The sequence below is a fragment of the Nyctibius grandis genome, chromosome Z (genome assembly GCF_013368605.1).
Source record: "Nyctibius grandis isolate bNycGra1 chromosome Z, bNycGra1.pri, whole genome shotgun sequence".
In the NCBI taxonomy this organism is placed as follows: domain Eukaryota; kingdom Metazoa; phylum Chordata; class Aves; order Nyctibiiformes; family Nyctibiidae; genus Nyctibius; species Nyctibius grandis.
Window position 1 is genome coordinate 92,203,617 of NC_090695.1, and position 21,961 is coordinate 92,225,577.

At 37.6% G+C, this 21,961-nt stretch overlaps 1 protein-coding gene across 1 annotated transcript in view; it reads left to right on the forward strand.

Annotated features, from left to right (window-relative positions):
• Window positions 1–21,961, forward strand: part of LMTK2 (lemur tyrosine kinase 2) — a 42,825-nt gene that overhangs the window by 871 nt on the left and 19,993 nt on the right. Inside the window, exons 2-6 of the mRNA XM_068422311.1 lie at window positions 13,601–13,725; window positions 14,551–14,695; window positions 16,614–16,687; window positions 17,217–17,335; window positions 18,470–18,557. Of these exons, the coding sequence (XP_068278412.1) occupies window positions 13,601–13,725; window positions 14,551–14,695; window positions 16,614–16,687; window positions 17,217–17,335; window positions 18,470–18,557 (551 nt within the window). The remainder of the gene's footprint in view (window positions 1–13,600; window positions 13,726–14,550; window positions 14,696–16,613; window positions 16,688–17,216; window positions 17,336–18,469; window positions 18,558–21,961) is intronic.

Consider the following 21,961-nt stretch of genomic DNA (forward strand, 5'->3'; position numbering starts at 1 on the left):
TCCGGTCAGCTTAGACGGATCCCCCCCTGGCCCCCCCGGCCCAGTCTCTCTAAATAGTTATGTAGTTCACGTTTATTTGTCACTTATGTTAGGTAACGCTAACTTCCTCGATTTTCTTGCTTATTTTCCTGTTTGTCTTAAAAGCACAAACTAAAAAATAAGTTCTCTCAGTCGTATGAGTTACTGGTCAGAGGTTTATTACTACTGATAGGTAACAACCATCTCTCTGATTCGTGTTTTTTTTTTTTTGTATTCCATTGGGGCTTGCAAACATAACATTGTATTGGGACTGAATTTTGTTAGGTTTGGTTTGAATGTGTACTGAGATTCATTTCTAGCCATGAAGAGTTGAACAGCTGAAGTAGACAATATGTTCAGAGAGGAGGAGGAGCAGTGGGGAGGGAGAGATCTGAAACACAGAGATTAGGTAATTTGTCTGCTATTTCACAGAAAGTGTCAAAACTGGGAGTGGAACCCATACTTCCCATATTGTTGAACCTATGCCTCTTCCCAATTTTCTTCTTCCCAAGAATATTTCTGAATTGTTTATAAGTTACACCCTCCATCAGCCTTCTTTGAGGTCTTTCTTACTTTCTATAAAAATAAACTTCTGAAAAAGAGAAGGCCGTCAGTCAAATCTGTATTTCCTTTGAGACTAAATGATAGTTTTCTCATTTATGTAATACTGGAAGTTTGTCCAAATAATATTAACTTGTCATCAAGCCATAAGATAAGACAGCAGAATCGGGTCTGTGTGGAGGTCTTTTCTGCCTTTTCTGTGTCTCACTTTTCCTAAAATGTGGTTAATTTTTCTATTTAAAGGTAGATGTCAGAGTGTCTGCATCAAGTGTTCTCTTTATTTTTTTTTAAGTAAAAATTCCTCTTTACTGTCAAGACGATGCTATGTGCCTTACAAGGCTGGGAGATCAAAACATAACTTCTGTGGTACTGGTAAAAAGCTTCATTCTCAGACTGAAAAGTTGATTGGACAAAATGCAGGAGATACTATTAAAGTGTGATTTTTAAAAAAATTATTATTTTGTTTTTTTAAAAGGCTGGATCAAGTATGTTGGGTGCATTACTGCTAAGAGAAGTGCTTATGATGTTACAATATTGGACTAATTCAAAATTAATGAGATATCGTAATTTTGTATGTTGTCTTTGGTTATAATTTTAGCCCAAAGTATGTGTACATGGGGTGTTATCTGAAGTTTAGCAAAGTGTGCCAAAGCCTGCCATGGAAAACCCAATGAACTCTGGGAAATGAAACTGCTGCTCTCTACAGTATCTTTGCCCGTGTAGTAAGATGCTGTATTTGGATTGTTTTCTTGACAGATATTTAGTATTTAAACCTTTAGGGCCTCAAGAGGAACCTTTTACAGTTTCACTGGCATCACTGTTGCTGGGAAGACTGAATGAAATAATGTGTGCAAATGGGTTTGCGCGCTACAGATTCTTAGTCTGCAACACGTCCTGTATCATCACTACAGCAGTAACCAGCAGTAACCAGTTAGAGAGCTACAAGGATTTTTTTTCACCTTCCTTTGAATAGCTTTCCAGTGGATGACAATGAGACTGTTTTGTCTTGAGCCTTCTCTGTCATACTAGGCAAATTTTATAACCTGTCTAGAAGACAAACATGTGACTTTATTTTGCTGGGTTAAGAATTACGAGTTTTGTTTAAAACAACTTCAGCCTTATTGTGAACTTCTCTCACATCCCATGACAGGTTGCTCTGATTTCCTGTATTGGGACTGGCGATCACTGATGGTCTACATTCGGGGCCTTGGCAGTTTTTGAAGTTCACCCTAACGCTCACTCTGATCCATACGAGTTGTAAACTTGTGGGCTTTTCATAAAGTAATTAGTAACTGCTTTCAGGATTATTTCAGGATCCCACAATTATTCACCTAGCAAGAAGGGTTGCTGCCTTGACAATGGAGAAACATATTGATGTGTGTTGCCCTGAGCTTCTTACAGGAAAGGTGGGAATCCACAGAAAAAGGAGGAAAGTGTCTGTAGTTGTAGAGAACTTTGCAGAGTTGTTCATGGAATATACCCGTAATAACTTACTTCTCTTGGGGAGGAAGCTGGAAAGCAGGAAGTGCTGATGGACAGGTTCTAGCAAGACTCGATTGGATTCCTTGTTCAAAAATGCTCCATTTTGTGGAACTGCTGTGGAAGGACACCAGACTGTTTGGCGGGGGAACTGTCAAGTTCCCGGGGCCTTGATTGAAATGAATGATGCCACTCTTCTTAAGTACAGCTTCATAGTGTTTTCAGTTGAAGGCATGCATGGATGATGTGTTCTATATTTGTCTTGTGTTCTTGAGGTTATATTTCTAAACTCATTTAATTTTTTTTTCTTTTCAACAATAAGGAGAGGAGGTAAAGGGAATAAGGCTTTAACTGTTCCTCTGGTAGGGTTCATAGCAATTATTGTAGCATATAGGAAAAACAAGGTGTTGAAGATGCTACTAGCTAAAAATACTTTGACCAACTTAGATTTAATTTATTCTGTGAATGGAAAAAGAGGATACTGATATGTACTGCGATAGTTCTGAATTTAAGGTTTCAGTTTATACTGGAGGTGAAAGCTGCGGGCAAGTCTACTGGAAAGTAGTTCATAGGATGAAGTGCTGTAGTTGTTTTGAGCCTGTGGAGTATTAGTGATTTTGCCTGAATGCATCAGGCTAAGATGACTTCCACTTCTAGTACTGTGTGGCTGAAGTAAGGGCATTTGGGAACTACTCTTTTGCAGCAGCAGCATTTTGCAGCCAAACATAATGTGTTATAATCTGACATGTCTGCTATACTGTGCTAAAGCTTTACATTGACATTCAGACTCTCTTTCTGTTCTTCTGAATTGGATTTCCATACTTGACCTTAATTCAGCTGCCTCTCCAAGAAAGCTGAGAATCTGAATCAAGGGTATGTGTGTGATGGCAGACAAAGTATTTCTATCATCTCTGTGCTGTATGAAGTCTTTGCAAATACAAAGTAACAGGGACTCAAAAATATTCTTATTTTCCTGTAAAACTTGAATAGGTGGTAGCATCTTTAGCAGGTGTATTCAGTTTTACATTTGAGATGAATTACGTAGTTTGTTCAGTTGAATTGAGGCAGCTGGACTGGTGCCTACATGCTTTCTTGGTTTGTGCTGAGAACCTCAGCCTTGGGACTTCCCGCCTAGACCAGTTGAATGTCATGGCAGTGAGTCCTTGCTGCTGAGCTTGGTCATGTACAATCCAGGAAAAGACACTTAGAAAGTGGTGTATAGTATACAGAGACATACATCTGCAGTGTCTAGATGTTCATGCAGCTATATCTAGTATAGTCAGCTGGCTGTAGATGACAAGTTAAAATTTTGAGATTAAGTCACTTTATAAATTTGTTAGGATGAGTTCTGCAGCATATATATACTCTTGGGAAAATTGTTGCTTTTGAGTTGCCTTGGCTTGATGTTTCACTTCGAGTTCTGTCAGACTGGGGCCCCGTTGTGGTTGTGGCTAGTGGTTTGGTACAACGTAAAATGTATGTGGCACTTGCACATAATAAGAAAAGCAATTTTCTAAGCATATGCAAGTGAGTGACGCGGATCACTTGAAGTTAAAAAAATCTTGCTTGTAAAGTGGGAATTTTAATTAGTGGTATATACTTTTCTTGGGAGTGGTCTATCTTTCCTCCCCCTTTCAAGCACTAAACTTGTTTACTTCTCCCTATATTTCTTTTTCTAGCTTCTGTCTCAGACGCCTAATAATTGTAGAGCTAGAGCTGCTAAGTTTTCTTTTATCTTTTGTTTCTATCTGTGAGTTTGTGACTGAGGTAAGGAGCCAGCCCTGACTCTTTGGCCTGCAGGGATGTTCCATGCAAGGCTTAGTTCACAGGCTTGGTCTACTTTCTCTGCCTCTGGCTGTAAAGTGTCTGGACTTTGCTATGACTAAAGCAGTCCTTATAGGAGGAGGTCGTTTTCTGAGGTCGGTTCTCACATCTTGAATGCTTGGGTGTACTTGATAATTCCTCAGGTGTCGTTGCAGCATATTAAGATAGCACTTATCAGAGACAGTCTAAAGGTATGTTGTCATAGCATCAGGCACAGGTCATTGGTTTGAAAGGACCCATTAGTTAGTGACGATTTTGCCCCAGATCCTGTATAAAAAAGGAATTTGTGTTCCATGGTGAAATCCAGCATTCAATTTGAAAAGCACAAAAGACAAAGTTATATTTTGGGGGCTACTGAGCAACTGTCAGGCAAATTTGAATACAAGTAATTTTCTGGGCATTTGCTGTAGTCTGGTTTCAGTCACTATCTATGCATGGTTTACATGCACTGCATAGAGACCCTTGGTCAGTATAATGCCAGATGCTGCAAAAATCGTCATTCTCTGTTTCAGTCCTAGTGCTCCCATTCTGCAGCAGGAGGACAGCACATGGAGTACTGGAGTCTTAGATTTTACTTTGTGTCTGCCTTTCTATTTGGTGTGTGCATCTAGTATCTGGAGCTTGATATGGTTCTGGATACAATTTGCAATAGCTTCCATGCTTTTCTTGCTCTGTATAAACTCTTTATTTTCATTGTGCTTTGTTTTCACAGACACTTGTATAATCAGGAATGTACAAAGTGTGTCAGGATGGCTGTTTCGGTCTGCGTGTGTAGTCCAAGCACAACCTGTAGCAAGGTGTTGTGCCACATATAGCTTAGGCAAGGTGATGGTGTGAAGCAAGCAATGTCAGTGAATTGTCTTCAGAGGGATTTTCAGTATGAAATGCTGGTACAAAGTAACACCTTGTCCAACACTACTACACTTGGAAAAGTGTCCTTAGTGGTAAGGAAACATCACTGCAATGACTTAACAGTGACGTGACTTTTTTTAGGACTGCCTTTGCACCCTGAGACTTCTCTGGTGTGAAAGAGGTGTAGAAAATTTTAACAGTAGACTTCTGAGTGCTGGCTTTTAAGCTTTCAGCCTGTAGACCAGATCCAGTTCTCAAAAATCAGTCATTCATCTTATGGCCTGTTCTTCTTCCTAGGGATCCTTCAGCTGTAAATAGGGATGAGAAACAGAGCTTAATAAGCCCTTTTGGCAAAATGCTGCTGCTTGTTTTCTTTCCCACATTTCTTAACCCAGTCGTACATCAGAGTTGGAAATGCATCTACTGTAAAAGATACTAGAAAATCTCATCAAGATTCTAGAAAATCTCATCACATCAAAGTTGCATGTATGGATTCCTTTCACGTGAACAGAATTAAATTAGTCTCTTCAAAACCAGTATATCTTAATAGGATGTATTCCTGTCAAATGGTGGGAGAAAGAGATACTGATATTTTTGTTTTCATGCTGCTGGTACTTTTGATGGTTTGAAATACCATGATGTGTAATCTTCTTATGCTTCCTTAAGTGATTGTGGTCTACCCCGTTTAAAAAAAATCTATGGCTGCTGTGCCTCACTGTTGGAGAAATGGTATAGCAGATGAAAACATACTGTACTTGAGCAGGAGTTAATTGTCAAAACCAACATCTAGCAGTATAGAATAAAGTGCGCTCTGCAGGATTTTGAATTTATATATACACACACACACTTAAAAATAAGATGGTACCTTTGCAAGATAATGCTGCTACCCAGATTTTCCAGAAACGCTGCCACGAAGGCATAGGATACGTAATTGTTTAACATGTATATTTTTTACCTTGTCTTAAGATGCCTTTGTGCAAACATGAGATTCTAACACTGAAACTTCAAACAGATCTCGCTCTGTAAACACTTGAAGTTCTAGCCTATATTTAGTCCTTATTAAAATTGAGCAGTATGTTGTTGTGTGAGTAATTCTTTGACATTACTGGGAAGTCTTGTAGAGTAATAGAATAAGGACAGGAATGTTAAACTAACCCCAGCTCACAGTTTTACTAGTTAGTAACTGTTCAGTCAACACGCAGGCCAGGACAAGCGTTGAGGAAAAAATGAGGATTGGAGCTGTGTTGTTCGGAGGGTGCTGTACTACACGAGAATCCAGCATTGCCCCAGATAATCTTGCCTTAGGATGTGTAACCTGTGCCACCCTTACATACAAAGTGAACTTAAGCAGCTGTAGAATCTCATTTGAAGCACACTGTAAAAGTATTTAGGGGGAGCATGGGATAAAATAGTTTGAAAAACTGTTGACTTAGAATGCGGGATAGACTTCTTGTATTCTTTGTAAGGACAAATGGGAGGACTGAGATAATTTGCCAGGAGTTGTTGACATACAGAGTTACACATCCAGTTGTGATATGAAGTAGCCAGTATTTCTTGAAAGTATTGTAACTTGTTGCATAGGACAGTAATGATTTTGAGGTCACAAGTATACAAACACATTTAACTATGAAACTGGCTTTTGTCACTGTACAACAATATCCAGAACACAAGGTGGGTTGGAGGAGTGTGTCAGAGGTGGCTTTTTTATTGATTCATGGAGAAAAATTCTGTAGGAAATTGCCACTTGCTGCCTTCATTACCCTTACTTTTGATGATTAATTGTTGTAAAGAAGAAAAGCTGGTGGTTTTTAGAAAGAATTATCTGTGCACATGTATTGGCCTTTCATGCTACCCACTTCCCCCATGAGGGACTTCATGAGAGCTCTGTGATAAGATAGGGATTGGAAGGACAAGTTGAGTGGAGGGGTGAGATGTTTCAATTTCTATCTAGAATAATATAGTAACAGAGTAACCCGTACGTGGTTTTTGATTTTATTTTATCTTTTTTGTTCCACTTGCTCTGAACTCTGAGAACAAGTTGTATGAAGAGCGGCTGAGGGAACTGGGGGTGTTTATCCTGGAGAAAAGGAGGCTCAGGGGAGACCTTCTTGCTCTCTACAACTACCTGAAAAGAGGGTGTAGTGAGGAGTGTGGTAGTCTCTTCTCCCAGGTAACAAGCGATAGGATGAGAGGAAACAACCTCAAGTTGCGCCAGGGGAGGTTTAGATTAGATATCAGGAAAAATTTCTTCACACCAAGCAGTGGAACTGGGTGCCCAGGGCAGTCGTGGAGCCACCATCCCTGGAGGTATTTAAAAGATTAGCAGATGTGGTGCTGAGGGACATGGGTTAGTGGTGGGCTTGGCAGTGCTGGGTTAATGGTTGGAGTCGATCTTAAAGGACCTTTCCAACTAAAACGACTCTATGATTCTATTCTATGAATGCAGTTTTAGTATAGCATTTTAAAGCCTATTGTAATATAGCATTGCACAACTATGTGATGGTACTGCACACATTTCTGCTGAAACTTTTTCTCAAAAATGCTGCTGTTTTTTGGCTCAGTTGTTAAATGGAGCATAGCAGGAAAAAGTTGAGATGATGGGAATGCAGTAACTAATAGAATGTGCTCTTGAGGTTTTTTTTGTGAAATAGAGGAGTTGCAATGCATGTTGTGCTTTACCTTGTCATACAAATTGGGCATGACACAATAGATGTATCTAAAATTGTTTTTGATAGGCTTTTGTTTTAGTATTGTACCTGTTAACTTAGGCCTTCAGAATTTATAGGCCTGATTGTATCTGTATTGGGTTTGTGCCTATTAGTGGCAAACCTCTGAAGATTTCAGGGAGTAAATAAATACAGGAGAAACCCTTTGTGAGGAAAAGATAATGATCCGAATCTGACTTGTGAAGAGCTGGGTAGGAGTCGAATCTTTCCCACTTAATTGCTAGCATAGAAGAGAATGACAGCATTATTTAGGAAAGTCAGGATAGCTTTTAAAATAATTTCTCAAAACCACTATAAATTATGGTGATATTACACTTTTTAATCTGGTTACATTAATATCCATTAAATGCAGAGTAAGTAAACTGATCAGGTTTATGAAAGACACCATGGAAGTAGCTAGGGTGCAAAGTTAGATTTGGTCGTTCGTTAGTATTTTAAAGGCTGCTCAGTTCCGTCTTGCTGTCATAAAGTAACATCTCAGTTCATGATCATATAATTTGAGGGTGTTCAGGAGACAGTTTGTGACTGCTGTCACGCTAGATTTGTGCTGGAATTAGCTATAGCTCTTAGTGCAGAGCTGCCGTTTATATAGCTGCTCTTGAAAGAAAAGAGGCTCTTGCTTATGCGGTGGGACTGTTGTCGCATAGCAACTACTGTGCTGAAAGCTTAAAATCAGATGCTCCCTTGAAATCCACTGTGCTCTAATAATGCTTAATATATCTGGGCCTTGCACTGCCTTTATCACAGTAGCGAGTGCCTTTTATTAGTGTACTCAGTAATGTCTGTCACGCACACTTTTCTTTTTTCCCCAAGCTTAGAACTGTGCGGTGTCATGCGTTTTTTAGTCCAGTTTCCTGAAGGTTAAGACTTCAATAACATGATTAATCACATTGAACCAAATTGGAGAGAGTCAGAGTTCAAGCATCATGGCCTTTGATAATCTGGTAGAGGAAAGGCAGGCCTGCCATCCCTCGTACAGACAGGCAGTTACGTCTGCTCCTGTATCCTTCTGCGTGGTGGCCGTTGGTTGGCGAGTGAACATGGATGGACCATTTGGCTAGCTGGCATGCCTGTTGCTCCTAATTAATGGTAGCCAGGGAAGCCACAGATGGATGACATATGTGAGTATTTGAGAGTATTGTGGGCAGACTGGGAAATCGGATAGAGAAGGAAACCAGTTATAGTAAGAAACTTTTGTTTGCTTAGCTGTTGCATTTGGTAGTCAGTGAACTATCTTATGAAGAAAGTAGACTTGAAAGAAACTTAGGGAGGTATAGAGAATCCTGACCTGTATGAATTGCTTTGAAATATACTTTGTATGAAAACAACACTTTTCCACCCCTTGAAACTTGCTAATACATATTGAAGTGTATGTTCTCATGTCTATACTTGATCCTGAGAATGCCAGCATAATTTATCATCACTGTTTTTTCAGTGAGCATGTTCATGTACTTGCCTGCATACAGGGTTTGACTTCAGATGTGCTGTGCTCAAATCTAGACTTCAGTGTAAACCTTGCTTATGAAATGGCAGTCTTCAGACGTGCTGAAGAATCTGCTTCAAAAGCTCTTAATTAAATACCTGCCTCAGCCAGGGCTTTGAATTGTTTATGATACCATGTACTTTAAAAAAGTGGGTAAATAACAGCATAAAATCAGTATCTAATACTGTGAGGCTTTGAAAAAAAGACCTTATTTTCTGTGTTGATAATTTAGTATCATCTAGATGCCATTTCGAGATGGAACACCTACTAGCGCAGAGTTCTTCGTAAAGCATTATGTTGTGTTAACCTTGCAGTAACACATATAGTAACACAGGCACATTTCATCTCCTGCTTATTTTAGTATAGTAGTGATATAATCCAGACCTCTTCCTCCTGCTTAAGTAGTTGGGATATACTAGACCAAAGTAGTCTAGACTGGTTGTTTTAACTGACAGGAAGCCTTATATTGTTGGCAGTTTATATATAGTATTTTTTGGATGTGTTTTGCAGTTTCTTTCCCAAAGAACAGATTCTGACTTCTGGATAGACATTAAGATGTTACTGCGTAGAGTTACATTACCTGTGGTAGGTTTTTAAATTGAGATGATATGCTGAGGACATTTATTAAGTTCTCTTTTTAGAGATCTTTTAGAATCTGTTATGTTAAGATTCTTAACTTCTGCATTAATATGAAATTGTGAGTGATATTTATTGGATTTTATCTAGGTTTAGATTTAATTAAATTTACAATGTATTTTAACAGGTTTTATTATTAAAGAAAACTGTTTTCTGTAATGACTATATAAAATGATTCTCTGTTTAATTGAATGGTTTTTTTTCTGGTTGCTTTTTTGATCAGGATCTTAAAATAAGTAGCTGTCATTCCTTCATACTTTAACAATTTACAAACAAAAGTAAGTATTAAACATCTCCTACCTTTTCAGTTCTGAGTCATTAAGCTCCAGTGAATTAATCATTGGATGAAAATAATTGAAAAATGCGAAAGAGGTTATGCTGGAGCAGATTTTTCAGCACTTTGTCAAACACCAGTTCCAATACTTAATAAATGATTTCCATCACTGAATATGTATTTATGCAAGCTATTAAAATAACTTCACTTATAATAAATTTAGCCCAGTTATAGGTTACCATCATTTTATACTTCATTTTACTTTCATTTTTTTAAAAAGAAGTGCAAATTGAAAAATATCACTTATTAATGACTATCTGAAAGACTTCAAAGTTTATCCAAATAGAGATGGACTCTGCAAATCTTAGTAAGTAGCTCTTACTTGTATGAGTCATCTGAAATGCTCTTCTCTAAGTGTTGCAGAAACTTGCCCGTAATAATTGGCATTTTTCTTGTATTAAAGCATCTTTTTATAACTTTGTATGTGAAATTTGCCTTGTGCTTTTGGAAGTTTAGATGACTTCCATCTTTTTAATGAACTGTTAATGATTAGCTGCCTTTTCAAAGGTGATCTTTGCTTTCCTTTTTTTTTTAAACTTCATTACTTTTTCCAATTAATTGGTGTAGTTCACACACTTTCTTTTCTTGGGAATTATAAAAGGTCTGTGAGGTTGGGAAGTAACATAATGAAGAGCAGCATTTTTTTTTTCTGTATTCATTCCAGGACACTTAAAGGAGATGGTTACATTATAGGGAAGAGTGTAACTTGCGTAAAACACTTAGATTTTAGGCTTGATAAATGTGCAGTTTTCTTTACAGAAGGAATTCCAAACAAAATATGTTGTCTTTTTCATATAAAATAGCTGAATACATGTGCAGTGTATCTAATGTACAATAAATGCAGTTTATGATTGTTAGTGCTCATTATGTCTCATTTTAAGTTAAATAAACCAGAAATCTGGCATAAGACCACCAGGAGCTTGAATCCTCCTAGTTGGATTTGCTGTGATAACTTGTAACTTTTGAGGGGTCAAAAGTGGGATCCTAAGTTGGAGTGAGCATGGTACTGTTTGTGTAAACACATGTCGTGGTCATGTTGCTGTAGTTGTGATAGCCCAGGGGCATGGGTGAGAAGTTTGTAGATAGACATAACGCCTTGTACTAGACCAGGTAATATAATTACAATAGATGTACTTTCTTGGGCACAAGCCCCTTGTCAGGTCTTGAAAAGAAGCAGTAAGATTGAATGTGGTAAAGCAAATTTTGAAGCATTGAGCCAAGTTTTGGTAGAGGCTGGTCAAAAAGCCTATCTAGAAGAAGATGTGGTAGTTGGAGTAGGGGAGGATGCTGATGAGAGGTGATAATGCTCATCTCCTGTGGGGAGCAAGAAGACACTAGAATTCATGTTAGCCATGTGGGCGTCAAAAAGGAGACATAGCGTACCATAAACCCAAAATAAAAGTTTGATAGCTTTTTTTTTTAGTGTTTTATACACTTGGCAGCTGAGTTGCTTTATACTTCCCTCTTAAGGACCTGGTCTGAAGTTAGTCTCTGAGTAGCAGTCTTTTAAGACATGCTAGTAATGCATTCTGTGAATAATAAAACGTGCTCTTGGTGTTTGAGTTCATCGTGTAGTGATTTACTTTTGCTTGGCTAACTTTCCCAAATGCATCTGGTACACTGGATGAGACATTCTAGGGGGTTCAGGAGTCTTGGTCTTCTACTGGGAGGAATATCTATTGTAATTGTGGTGATGTGTTCCCGGGTGTTTATTAGTCAGGGAAAATCTGCATCTGTTCAGTAGATGGCCTGTGGTGAGTTGACTTCTCATTTCAGTGAAGTTGGTGGTGAAGGTGAGGAAGTTGTTTGGAAATTAGGTGAGATGGTTTTGGAAAAATGTCTTTAAAATAATAATTTTAATGACTAATACCTGGTAACATAAACATGTTTGTTTTTTTGTAGTAAAGCTACCTTTTATTATTTGGTTTCAGTTAGAAGTTCAAAGGACTCTCTTAAATTTTATCTAAAGCTATATTACCTCTGTGTGTGTTTGTTATGGTAATTTAGCTAATGACTTCACAAAACCCTTATATTTGTGGTTGAGGTAACTTTCAGTCTGCTTAGTAAGGTTATAGAACATCTGAAGGAAGTCAACATAAATCAGCTGTTAGCTTCCCCTTTTTTCTTGTTGATTACAAATGGAAAAATACATAGGTGTTATGTAGAAGACTTGATTTAAATGAATATAAACTGTTGTATTGAGAGCTCTCTTCAGAGATTTTTTTTTTTTCCGAATTTTGACTAAAAGGTGGTGAGTAGCCTCACATCATGGTTGATCTGTGTTTGAACAATACATAATATCTACAAGTGGAGTATTCTTGTTCCTAATGAGGTTAGAATGCCAGAGTATTGTGGAAACTAGAAACAGTATCACTTGTTTGAAAACCTTCCTTATTTGGTTAACTTTTATTGTTGTATAGATAATATTCCTTATTTATTGTACAGAAAATGTGATCCTCTGCAAGTATGCTAACACTTCTTAAAGCAGTATTTTGTCTATGTCAGTTTACTCTTTACATGTAATTAAAATAAGTAAATATTCTCATCACGTTGTGTGGAACATGATGAAGAGCTGTAGCTTTTTCTGGAAATCTCATAATTACTTTTTGTAGTTTTTTGAAGGTACAAGAGCTAGGTGGACAAGTTTGTATGTCCCTTAACTAGTGATCAGCTTCTGCTTTTCTTGATTTTTGAGGCTTCATTTATACTGTATTCTGTTGCCAGACGTTCCCATCGATACTCAGACGTTCCCATAAAATCCAGTCAGTCCAAGTCACCTGACGTTTAAATTTAACACTGATGTAATATCTAAATATATCTTAATCAGATATGGTCCAACTACTCTTCCACTCCCCGTGGCAGTATCTGTTTAAAAAGAAACAACAAAAACAAACCCTCAAGATGTGTACTGTGGTCTCCTGGGGAACTGCATACCTTTGTTTTCGACTTAAGATGAAAATAGGGATGAAGATAGGTTTAATTCCCTGGCAAAGACTTAAGATTTTTATAAAATGCCATTTGAGGCTTTTGATGCTGTGTGAGTAATAATAACCTGACTTAATAATAGAAAGTGTGTTGTAGAATGTTTATATATAAAATTTTGGAAAATTATTTGGAAGTGTTTTTGCAAAATGTTTAGGGATCATGTCTAAAATTCTTGAGGAGACAAATCAGCTAATGAATCACAAGAAATAGAAATTGGGTTGAAGCTGATCAGATCCGTTTCACTTGTGAAAGCAACTTGTGTATTTGGCAGACTGTCACGATTGCATTTGTTGAAAGAGATAGTGCTGCCTTATAGTAATGTATTTTAGATTTGTATGCAGTTTAAGTGAGGATTTATAGTTGCATTATCTGTGTTTAGATAGCTATATAAATTTGTCGACTTAAACAGAATCCTGAGGCTTGGGACTGTCACTGTTCATCACCTACTTCCATAAATCGTGCTGGCTGTGGCCTCTTAGCTTGAATCAGTAAGTCCAGAATGGTGCAGGCAGGTGATAGAGCATAGACAGATTTTACCAGTATGCCCTTTCTGTTCAGTTTCTTCTTATTTTTGATCATATCCACAGAGTTAAATGTTCAAACTCCATCTTTTAAATAAATGCAGATGGATAATATGTTTTGAAGAAACTTCTTAAAAGAATAAATGTATTTATATACTACTACATACATGTTTATTTCTAGGAGAAGGAGCTACAGCTGAAGTTTCCTCATCTTTTGTGATTCTATCTGTATGTACTCTAGTAGTACTGGTAATACTGCTTGCAAACTGTGTCTCCTGCTGTAAAGACCCTGAGATAGATTTCAAGGTAGGCATCTGAAGTTACAAATGTATGTACATGTGGTATTCTTAGCTGCATTCTGATATCTAGAATACTTACTTGATTGTTTGTGTTAATACTCTGCAGTTACTGACACTTCAGTGTCACCGTATGTCTTCTGAAATAGCCAGCAACTGTAGTTTGGCAACCATTTATTTTAAGTACTTGGTCCATGCTGCAGTAAGGATCTTTCATGTCTTTTCAAAATGATTACAGGCTATTCGGATCAGTAGTAAAAGTATACCCTTGAGACAATTTTGCTGTAGTTAAAGAACTTTTTTGTTGTTTTTCTGTGTATTCTTTTAACTTGTTTTTCTTAGTCTGCTGACAGTTTTTAAGACACTCCTGTCGAATAAGCATACTGAAGATACATATCCACTGCAGCAAAGCTCTTGGGAGAAATTGTTATCATGAGAGAACAGTTACTTTTGGAACACTGGTTATCGGTGTTCCTAAAATTGAGTTTTTCTATCATTTCTGAATGGAGAACGTTTGGCCTTGGCAGTTCATGGTAATTCATTTAAAGCCAAGGATAGCATTTGAAGTTAAAACAAACAAAAAAACCTCAACAACAAAACCCCCAAACAAACAAAAACCAAAACAGAAAACCTCTCTTTGTTAAAAGCAATACTTGATACTTTAATATCTTTAAATCAGTAATAAATTGAAAATGAGGAATAGAAGACTAAAAATCTGTCACTGTTCTTAGAAAAAAGCTAAGCCTCCTTAACATTGCTCAAACTAAAAGAAATGTATTAGTGCTAATTTTAAGATAAAGATCAGCTTGTTTACTAAGATTTCTTTTTTTTGCAGGAATTTGAAGATAACTTTGACGATGAAATAGATTTTACACCTCCAGCAGAAGATACTCCATCTGTTCAGTCTCCAGCAGAAGTGTTTACTCTTTCAGTTCCCAATATTGCATTACCAACTCCCTCCCAGTTCCCATCTCGTACAGGTAAAATACTGTTTTTTAATGAAAAACCAAAAGCAGGCGATTTCTGTGTCAAAAATGGAGTGTAGCTGGTTATGTTTGACTTTCCTGTAACAAATTAATTGTTACAAACTTATGTAAACTGAGTAAATATATTTTGTAGGGTATAGGATAAAATGTGAAATATTACTTCAAAATTGTTAACCTATGGCAGGGTGCCACATAAGGCAGCTTAAGAGCATGAAACTAGCTTAAATAAATGTGTCTAGAGTACTTCCATTATACCTCTGTATACATAAAGGGTGTGAAGTACTCTAGGGCGTTAGTGACTTCTGCTCTTTAGTGTTTTTCTTCACTAAGTTGTCGTTGGATTTTAGCCATTAGCCTTAAATGGAAGCAAGAGTGAATCTCTTATTTGACAGCAGTGCTACTGTTTCAGCCACATCGCTTTCTTAATGTCACTGTAGACTTTCCATGCTATGAATGTGATACTGGTAAGACAGAGCATTAGATTTCTTTTCCTGTGTGAAAGGTTTTTTTGGAATGTATTCTTTAAAATACAATTTTTGTAAAAGGAAACTTAAGCACCTTAAATATTACAAGCATAGTTTAGCATAAAGTAGTTGTTCTCATAATACTTCACATATAATTTATACATACATTGCTTATGTTGCTTAATTGTTAGATGTTCAGGGAAGCTTCTAGTAAAATTTCTGTACCTACAAATTTCAAGAAACTGTCAATATGCCTGTAATACAAAAGAAATGTTACTCCTCAGTGTTTAATGAGTGAGGGAGAATTATCTCTGAAAAATTTTATGTCAGCTCTTCTACTTTGCCATAATTGTCAAAACTATACTTTCTGCCACTAGAAGTTACTTTGCCAGAAGTAAGGCAGTGTACTTGAGTAAGGTACGCTGGTAAAAGTGTAGTTGTACTGATACAGCCTTCTCTGGGCTTAGGAGCATGTTGACAGTATATTATACAGCTATAGCTGTTCCAGTAAAATAATACTGGCGTAAACATGGTTTATAGAAATGAAAATGAATTCTCAGACAGACAAGTAGTAATGATGGGAAGTTTTTGTGTACATCTGTTTATTAGTATTTCTAAGCAATTAGGCAGCAGAGGGATAAACACTACTGAATCTCTTCTATAGTATAGAGTCTACCATTGTTACTGTGCATCCTCTGCCAATATCTGGGTCTTGTTTTCTATCCTTTCCCTCTCTGGGCTCTTTACGTGAAGTATTTTTAGTCTGAAAATGTCCTCCTTCCAGTTGGTAGCTATAAGTAGGGCAGTTGGGCTGAAGAGTGAAGTAGTCAAACCCTTTGTCTTAAAATGATCGCTCTCTATATAACTATAAATGTTAAGATGTACAAGCAATGAGTATTGTCTTGGGTTTTCTACTTTTATTTACATAGGAAACTTGTGTGAGTATGTTGTTTGAGGTGTAAGCTGGTGAAGGGTCCAGAGCACAAGTCTTATGAGGAGTGGCTGAGGGAACTGAGGTTGTTCAGTCTGGAGAAAAGCAGACTCAGGGGAGACCTTCTCGCTCTCTACAACTACCTGAAAGGAGGTTGTAGCGAAGTGAATGTTGGTCTCTTCTCCCAAGTAACAAGTGATAGGACGAGAGGAGACGGCCTCAAGTTGCACCAGGGGAGGTTTAGGTTGGATATTAGGAAAAAATTCTTCATGGAAAGAGTTATCGGGCAGTGGAACAGGCTGCCCAGGGAAGTGGTGGAGTCACCATCACTGGAGGTATTTAAAAGACGTGTAGATGTAGTGCTGAGGGACATGGTTTAGTGGTGGGCTTGGCAGTGCTGGGTTAATGGTTGGACTTCATGATCTTAAAGGTCTTTTCCGGCCTAAGTGCATTATTTCCTCAACAGTTGATAACTCTGGCTTGATATGTGTTACATTTGTTTCATTATGTATGACAGATGGATCAAAGTCTCAAGTTGCACGTCAGAGTCTAAACTACATCCAGGAAATTGGTAATGGCTGGTTTGGAAAGGTGAGAAGTTTTTTTTAAATATTGTGCTGCAGTTTGAGTCTTACTCCTAACTAACTAGGCTACTGTATTTCTGTTACAATGGTACTCTAAAAAAAAAAAAAAGTAATAGCATATGAAAAACTGAAGTTGAAATTAGGTGTTTCCTTGCATGCACTTTTTAGCTGTAATCACAGTACTAATCAGTGGTTCTTTAATCTTTGTGTAGTTTCTTGACATAGTTACTAGGTAGACCTTATAGTTCTGTGGATTTGAATTAATACATTCCTGTTATTATCAGTTCTTTCTAGGAGAAAAATCCTAAGTAAATAAGTGGTCTTCATGAGAAAACATGTTTTCTGAAAGTTCATGTGTAGATCAGTTGTCAAGATGTATTAAGTATGGATTTTTAATTATCAAAGCTCTGCATGCATTGACAAAAAAGCCAGAAAATCTTTCTTACAGCATGTTTTTAGCTCTTGTTTTTCTTTGCAGGGAAACTCCAAAATTTTTTTCCCTCTGGTTAAAGACACAATGGTTATCTTTTTTTCAGGTTCTGCTTGGAGAGATCTACACAGGCACTAGTGTAGCAAGGGTAATAGTGAAGGAGTTGAAGGCAAGTGCAGGTCCCAAGGAGCAAGAACAATTTTTAAGAAATGGAGAACCATATTAGTAAGTAATGTTTCACAGCTTGGTTAACTTACACACTTCATACAACTGCCTATGAATTATGAAGATTTCTTTTGTTCAGTGTTGTTGTCTCTATTTGCCCTCCCTTATAACTGAAGTGCATATCTTTAAAAAGTGAAATACAGTCCATCCAAAGTGGGCAAAAGTTAAGTTTGCTTAGAAATAAAAATAAGCTCTTTGCTTAAATGTGTTTGGTAGTTATTGTTCATGACTGGAAAACACACTTGGTTTGGTTTATGGGTTTTTCTTCTACAGGTGTTTGGAATAAACTCTTGATGTTGCAGACTCTAACCTTATGCCTAATTACTTGCCTCTGAGAACTGAGGTTTAGCTCCCGTACTTGGCTTTCCTGTTAGAATCAGGGGAACTGGTAACACTTTGTCTGCTCTCAGATACACATTAATTTCTTTGAAGTTCCCTTTTTCAAAAAATTAAATGCAACATAGATAAAACCTAATTTTGTTCAGGTAGCTTGCAAGGAGGCTTGTGTATGCAAAACCCCCCCAGAATTACACTAACTTTAGTCCAGTAGTACTCTACAATTGAGAAATCATGGATCTGTCTGGAAATGCCAATAAACCAGGTTCGTTTGGTGTTCTCTTCCTCTTAAGTTATGCTTGGAGGATACTCACTTCTAGGGGTTGAGCCTTTGTACATTGGAAAGGTATTTGGTATATTGAAGGGAGCGTTGGCACAAGTGTGTTTGAAGCAATTTAGAAAAAGTAACTGATCTGGCTGGGAACTAACCTGGCTAAAAGGAGGTTTAGCTTTTAGCCAGACCAGTTCCTCGGTGTAGTTCACGAACCAGTTGCGTGCATTTATTTTTGGTATGAGGGATGGTGGGAGGATGGGTGTGATGTTCTTGTGGCAGTGCTGGCTTTTGTGGTTTTGAGATCCTCCGAGTTTCAGCTGCTCCCAATGATATGCTGCAGCAATACAAAGGCGATATAAAGGTGCAAATGGAATCTGTGGCTTTGGATACTTGCACCTTCTGTTCGTGCCACCCCCTGCCAATGTTATGTGTTGGAACTTCTGGTGGAGATTTCAGTGTGTTGTGTTGTACTGCAAGTGATGTATATTGATCTTTTTGGCTTCAACTGTATTTTTTCACTCCAGCATTCTTCAGCATCCAAATGTTCTCCAGTGTATTGGACAATGTGTGGAAGCCATTCCTTATCTCCTAGTTTTTGAGTTCTGTGACTTGGTAAGTGCACTTACCGAAAAGGCTGTAGTTGTGTTTCTGTTGGTGTAAATTCTATGTAGTGCATTTACTGCCCTTCACTCATGAAATAATTCTTTTTCTTTCTGGGAAGTTTTTTGAATAACCAGAATTTCAGAAGAGAGACTTTTTTGATTTAGAGACAGACCACAGGTGTAATTTTTTGTCTATATTCTTTTCAATTCATCATGTAAATTCTAGGTGCTTGTGGAATGTTCTGAAGAGGAAAACAGCTGTTCATTCTTTGATAATGGAATTACTAGTCTCTTTCAGTCTGCCTACATCATGCAACAGGGAGGTTGGAGGGGGAAGGAGGTCATAGAGGGAAGCTTTTTATTGCAGTCCAGTATCACATGCACATGCTCACATCACATCCTGAATTCTATTTGCTCTCTCTGCAACCTTAATGTGCTTTTATTACCATTTCTATGAAAATGTTAATTGAGAAAAGTTGAGGAAATAATTTCCTTACTTCTGCCTCCCTACCTCCAGAGTGCCCAAATTTCACACATGCTGTGTGGCTTTGGGCTAAAATGCAATGGTTTGCTCCCTTGCAGAATCAGTAATGTGTATTCTAATAGCTACAATTTTCAGTATCATCCTGTTCTCTTCCTGATCCTTTCTGTTACTGTATTGTTCTTTTCTCTAGTTTCTTATCCTTCTTTTTTTTTTTCTTCTTCCACCCACCAAGCAACTGCCTTATCGTGCTTCCTGAACACCAAAAGAAATGCTAAGAGCACAGTGAAGGGTGTTCTCACTGCTTTCTGCTCTGCTGTTGGTGCCACAAAGGCCACTGAAGATGGAAAGGATAGTGGCACAAAAACCTTGCTCAGCCACTGCATTCCTGGGCATGTGTTGGAATTTACACGAATGTTGTGGGAAAGGGGGTAGTATGCATGTATAGAAACTTGGAACTGTGCCCAGTATACACAGAGTCTTCAGAGACTAAAATTTGGGTATGGCGACGGATCCATGGTCTGGAAAGACTTGAACTGCTTTATTGTAGCATAACACATTATTAAAAAACAAACCAACCCAGAGCTCCAGGTGGCTATCTAAAACTGACTCAATAGCTGCTTTTAAAGTTTGTGGTCTACGTATCATTTAAAGCAGAGTTCTCTGGAAAATGTCAAGACAGAAATGAACTGAGAAGTGCACATATGTTATTAAGAAATAAGTCTTTCAGAATTAAGATGGTTTGCACTTACAAAATTCAGCAAGATCCTTTTTTACCAGCTTCACTGCTACAGAATTTTCCTTTAAACTCAGGTGCACAAATATGGTTCTAGTTGCATCAGTTGCTTCAAGCAATTTAAATAAGAGTTAACATGAACTTTTGAGTTTTCTTTAGAAACATCAGTTAATCTGTGACCTTAAATAACTACATTTTTCGTTACTGCTCTTTTGCTCAAATTTATTATCTGTGGTAAATTAATGAGGCAGAAGTGCTGATAAAATAATTCTTTTCTAAATGGAAGAAATGCCTGAACTTTTTAAGGGACTGATCAAAATGAAATGTTCGGTTTTTGCTAAGAATTAAAAAGTAAGGTGTCTAAGGTTAACCAGATAATGGTTTTTACAGTTTTTCAGTATGTACAAATAGAATACTTCTTACCAATTTTTAAACCTGCTACTCAGATTGGAGGGTCTTTAAAAGGACTCTTGAAAGGGAATTGCATTTTATAGAGTCTAACAGATATACATCCAAACCAGATTTAATTGCTGGCATGTTTTTAAATAGTTATGCTATTTAATCCAGCTTTGAAGATGGAGTAACTTTTTAAGATTGCCCTACTTTAAGTATACAGGAAAAAAATAATATTCTTGTTTGATGCCTGATTATTAATGCCAGAAATTGTCATGATCCTGCAGAGTAATCTGGAAAGGATTTTACTTAAGGCGATAAAATAGATTTTCACTTTAACTGGGAGCAGTAAGCTTGACAGCCAAAGTGGTAGTTTTATAAATTCAAATGTAGTTAGGTAATTTCTTTGGAATGGAAAATAAATGTCTGTGCTGCTTTCTATTCCAAGTGAGCTAAAACTTGTTTTTGGAAAATTATATATTATAGTGAGTTAAACATGATTTTCATATTGAAAGTCTGGCTCACTTAAAGAGTTCTTACTTGGTAGAGCTGAGTATCTGCTAGACATCATAGTATTTTATTCACTGTACACACAAATACACGGGGACTAGGCAGATAAAACAGTGTTCGCTTGAATAGTTTTATGCAGAGATTGAGACGAGTGCAGTAAATTAGCTCAGTATTGCTGTATGTCACTAATTCTTGTTGTAGTCCCAGGGCCTAGTGTGGGAGGTAGCAATGTTGGAGTGAGGGGAGAGGAGAGACATGAAGAAGGGAGAAATGTGAAGGAAGCCAGACGGCACCACTTGGAATAGAAGGTATGGCTAGATAGCTTTTTTTAGTAGACAGGTTTTTAGTGGAGTGTCAGTAGGCTGATACTCTAGAAGCTGCTTTTTATCACTGGGGCTGGGATGGCATACTTGGATTTTTCAGGCTTTTAGTAAGTGATCTTGAAAGCTGGTAACTTCTTTTGTGCTCTTTTTCCTGAAATTGAGTAAATCGGGGGATATGGAGGTGTTTCTAAAACATGCAAGAGTGATTCTTCAGCTGAAAGACCGTAGGGGCAGGCACAGTTGAAGTAGTTGACTAAAGGTTCTGGTGTCTGTGGTGACTATATATTGTTCAAATGGGAAGGATGAGAAGCATGTTCCTGTTTTGCTAGCAGTAGTATAATGCTATGCTAAAGCTCTTTACCTTGTGTTACCGGTGTTGTAGATGTATATACAACAGAGAATAAACTTGTTTTAATCCCTTGTACTTCTGTGTCTAAGAATTCGATGGTTAAGAAAAAAGGTGGCAAATATGTCGGCTGTGTTGGATAGGAAGTTTAAATGTCTTCAGATGACAGGTTCTTTTGAGGCTTTTTTGGGGACCTCATTTTGCAAGTCTGGCACATTAAGTAGCGAAAAATGTGTCTATTCTACTGACCAACACAGTCTAGAGGGTACAGCAGTTGTTTTCTTCACATTACTTCAAATTTGTAGCCTATCACAGCATGTCCCCCTTTTGCAACTTCTCTTACTAGGATTGGTAGCCTTTTTAGGGCCACTTGACCTTGTCTTGGCTACTCAGGCAGCCCTGTTGGATTTTCACTTCCCAGGCTCCTTGCTACTGAAAGGTATTGGTCAGGGGCACTGGAAACTGTAGTGCAGAGATACCAGCAGTAACTGTCACAGTAGCAATGCTGAATGTCATGCAGGCTAGCTGACTTGTTTCCTTGGCCATATAAACTACTTACACGTTCCTGTTACTTGGGATTGCGTGGTTGAATATGCGGTAACTGTATTTGCTAACATTTAGCCTA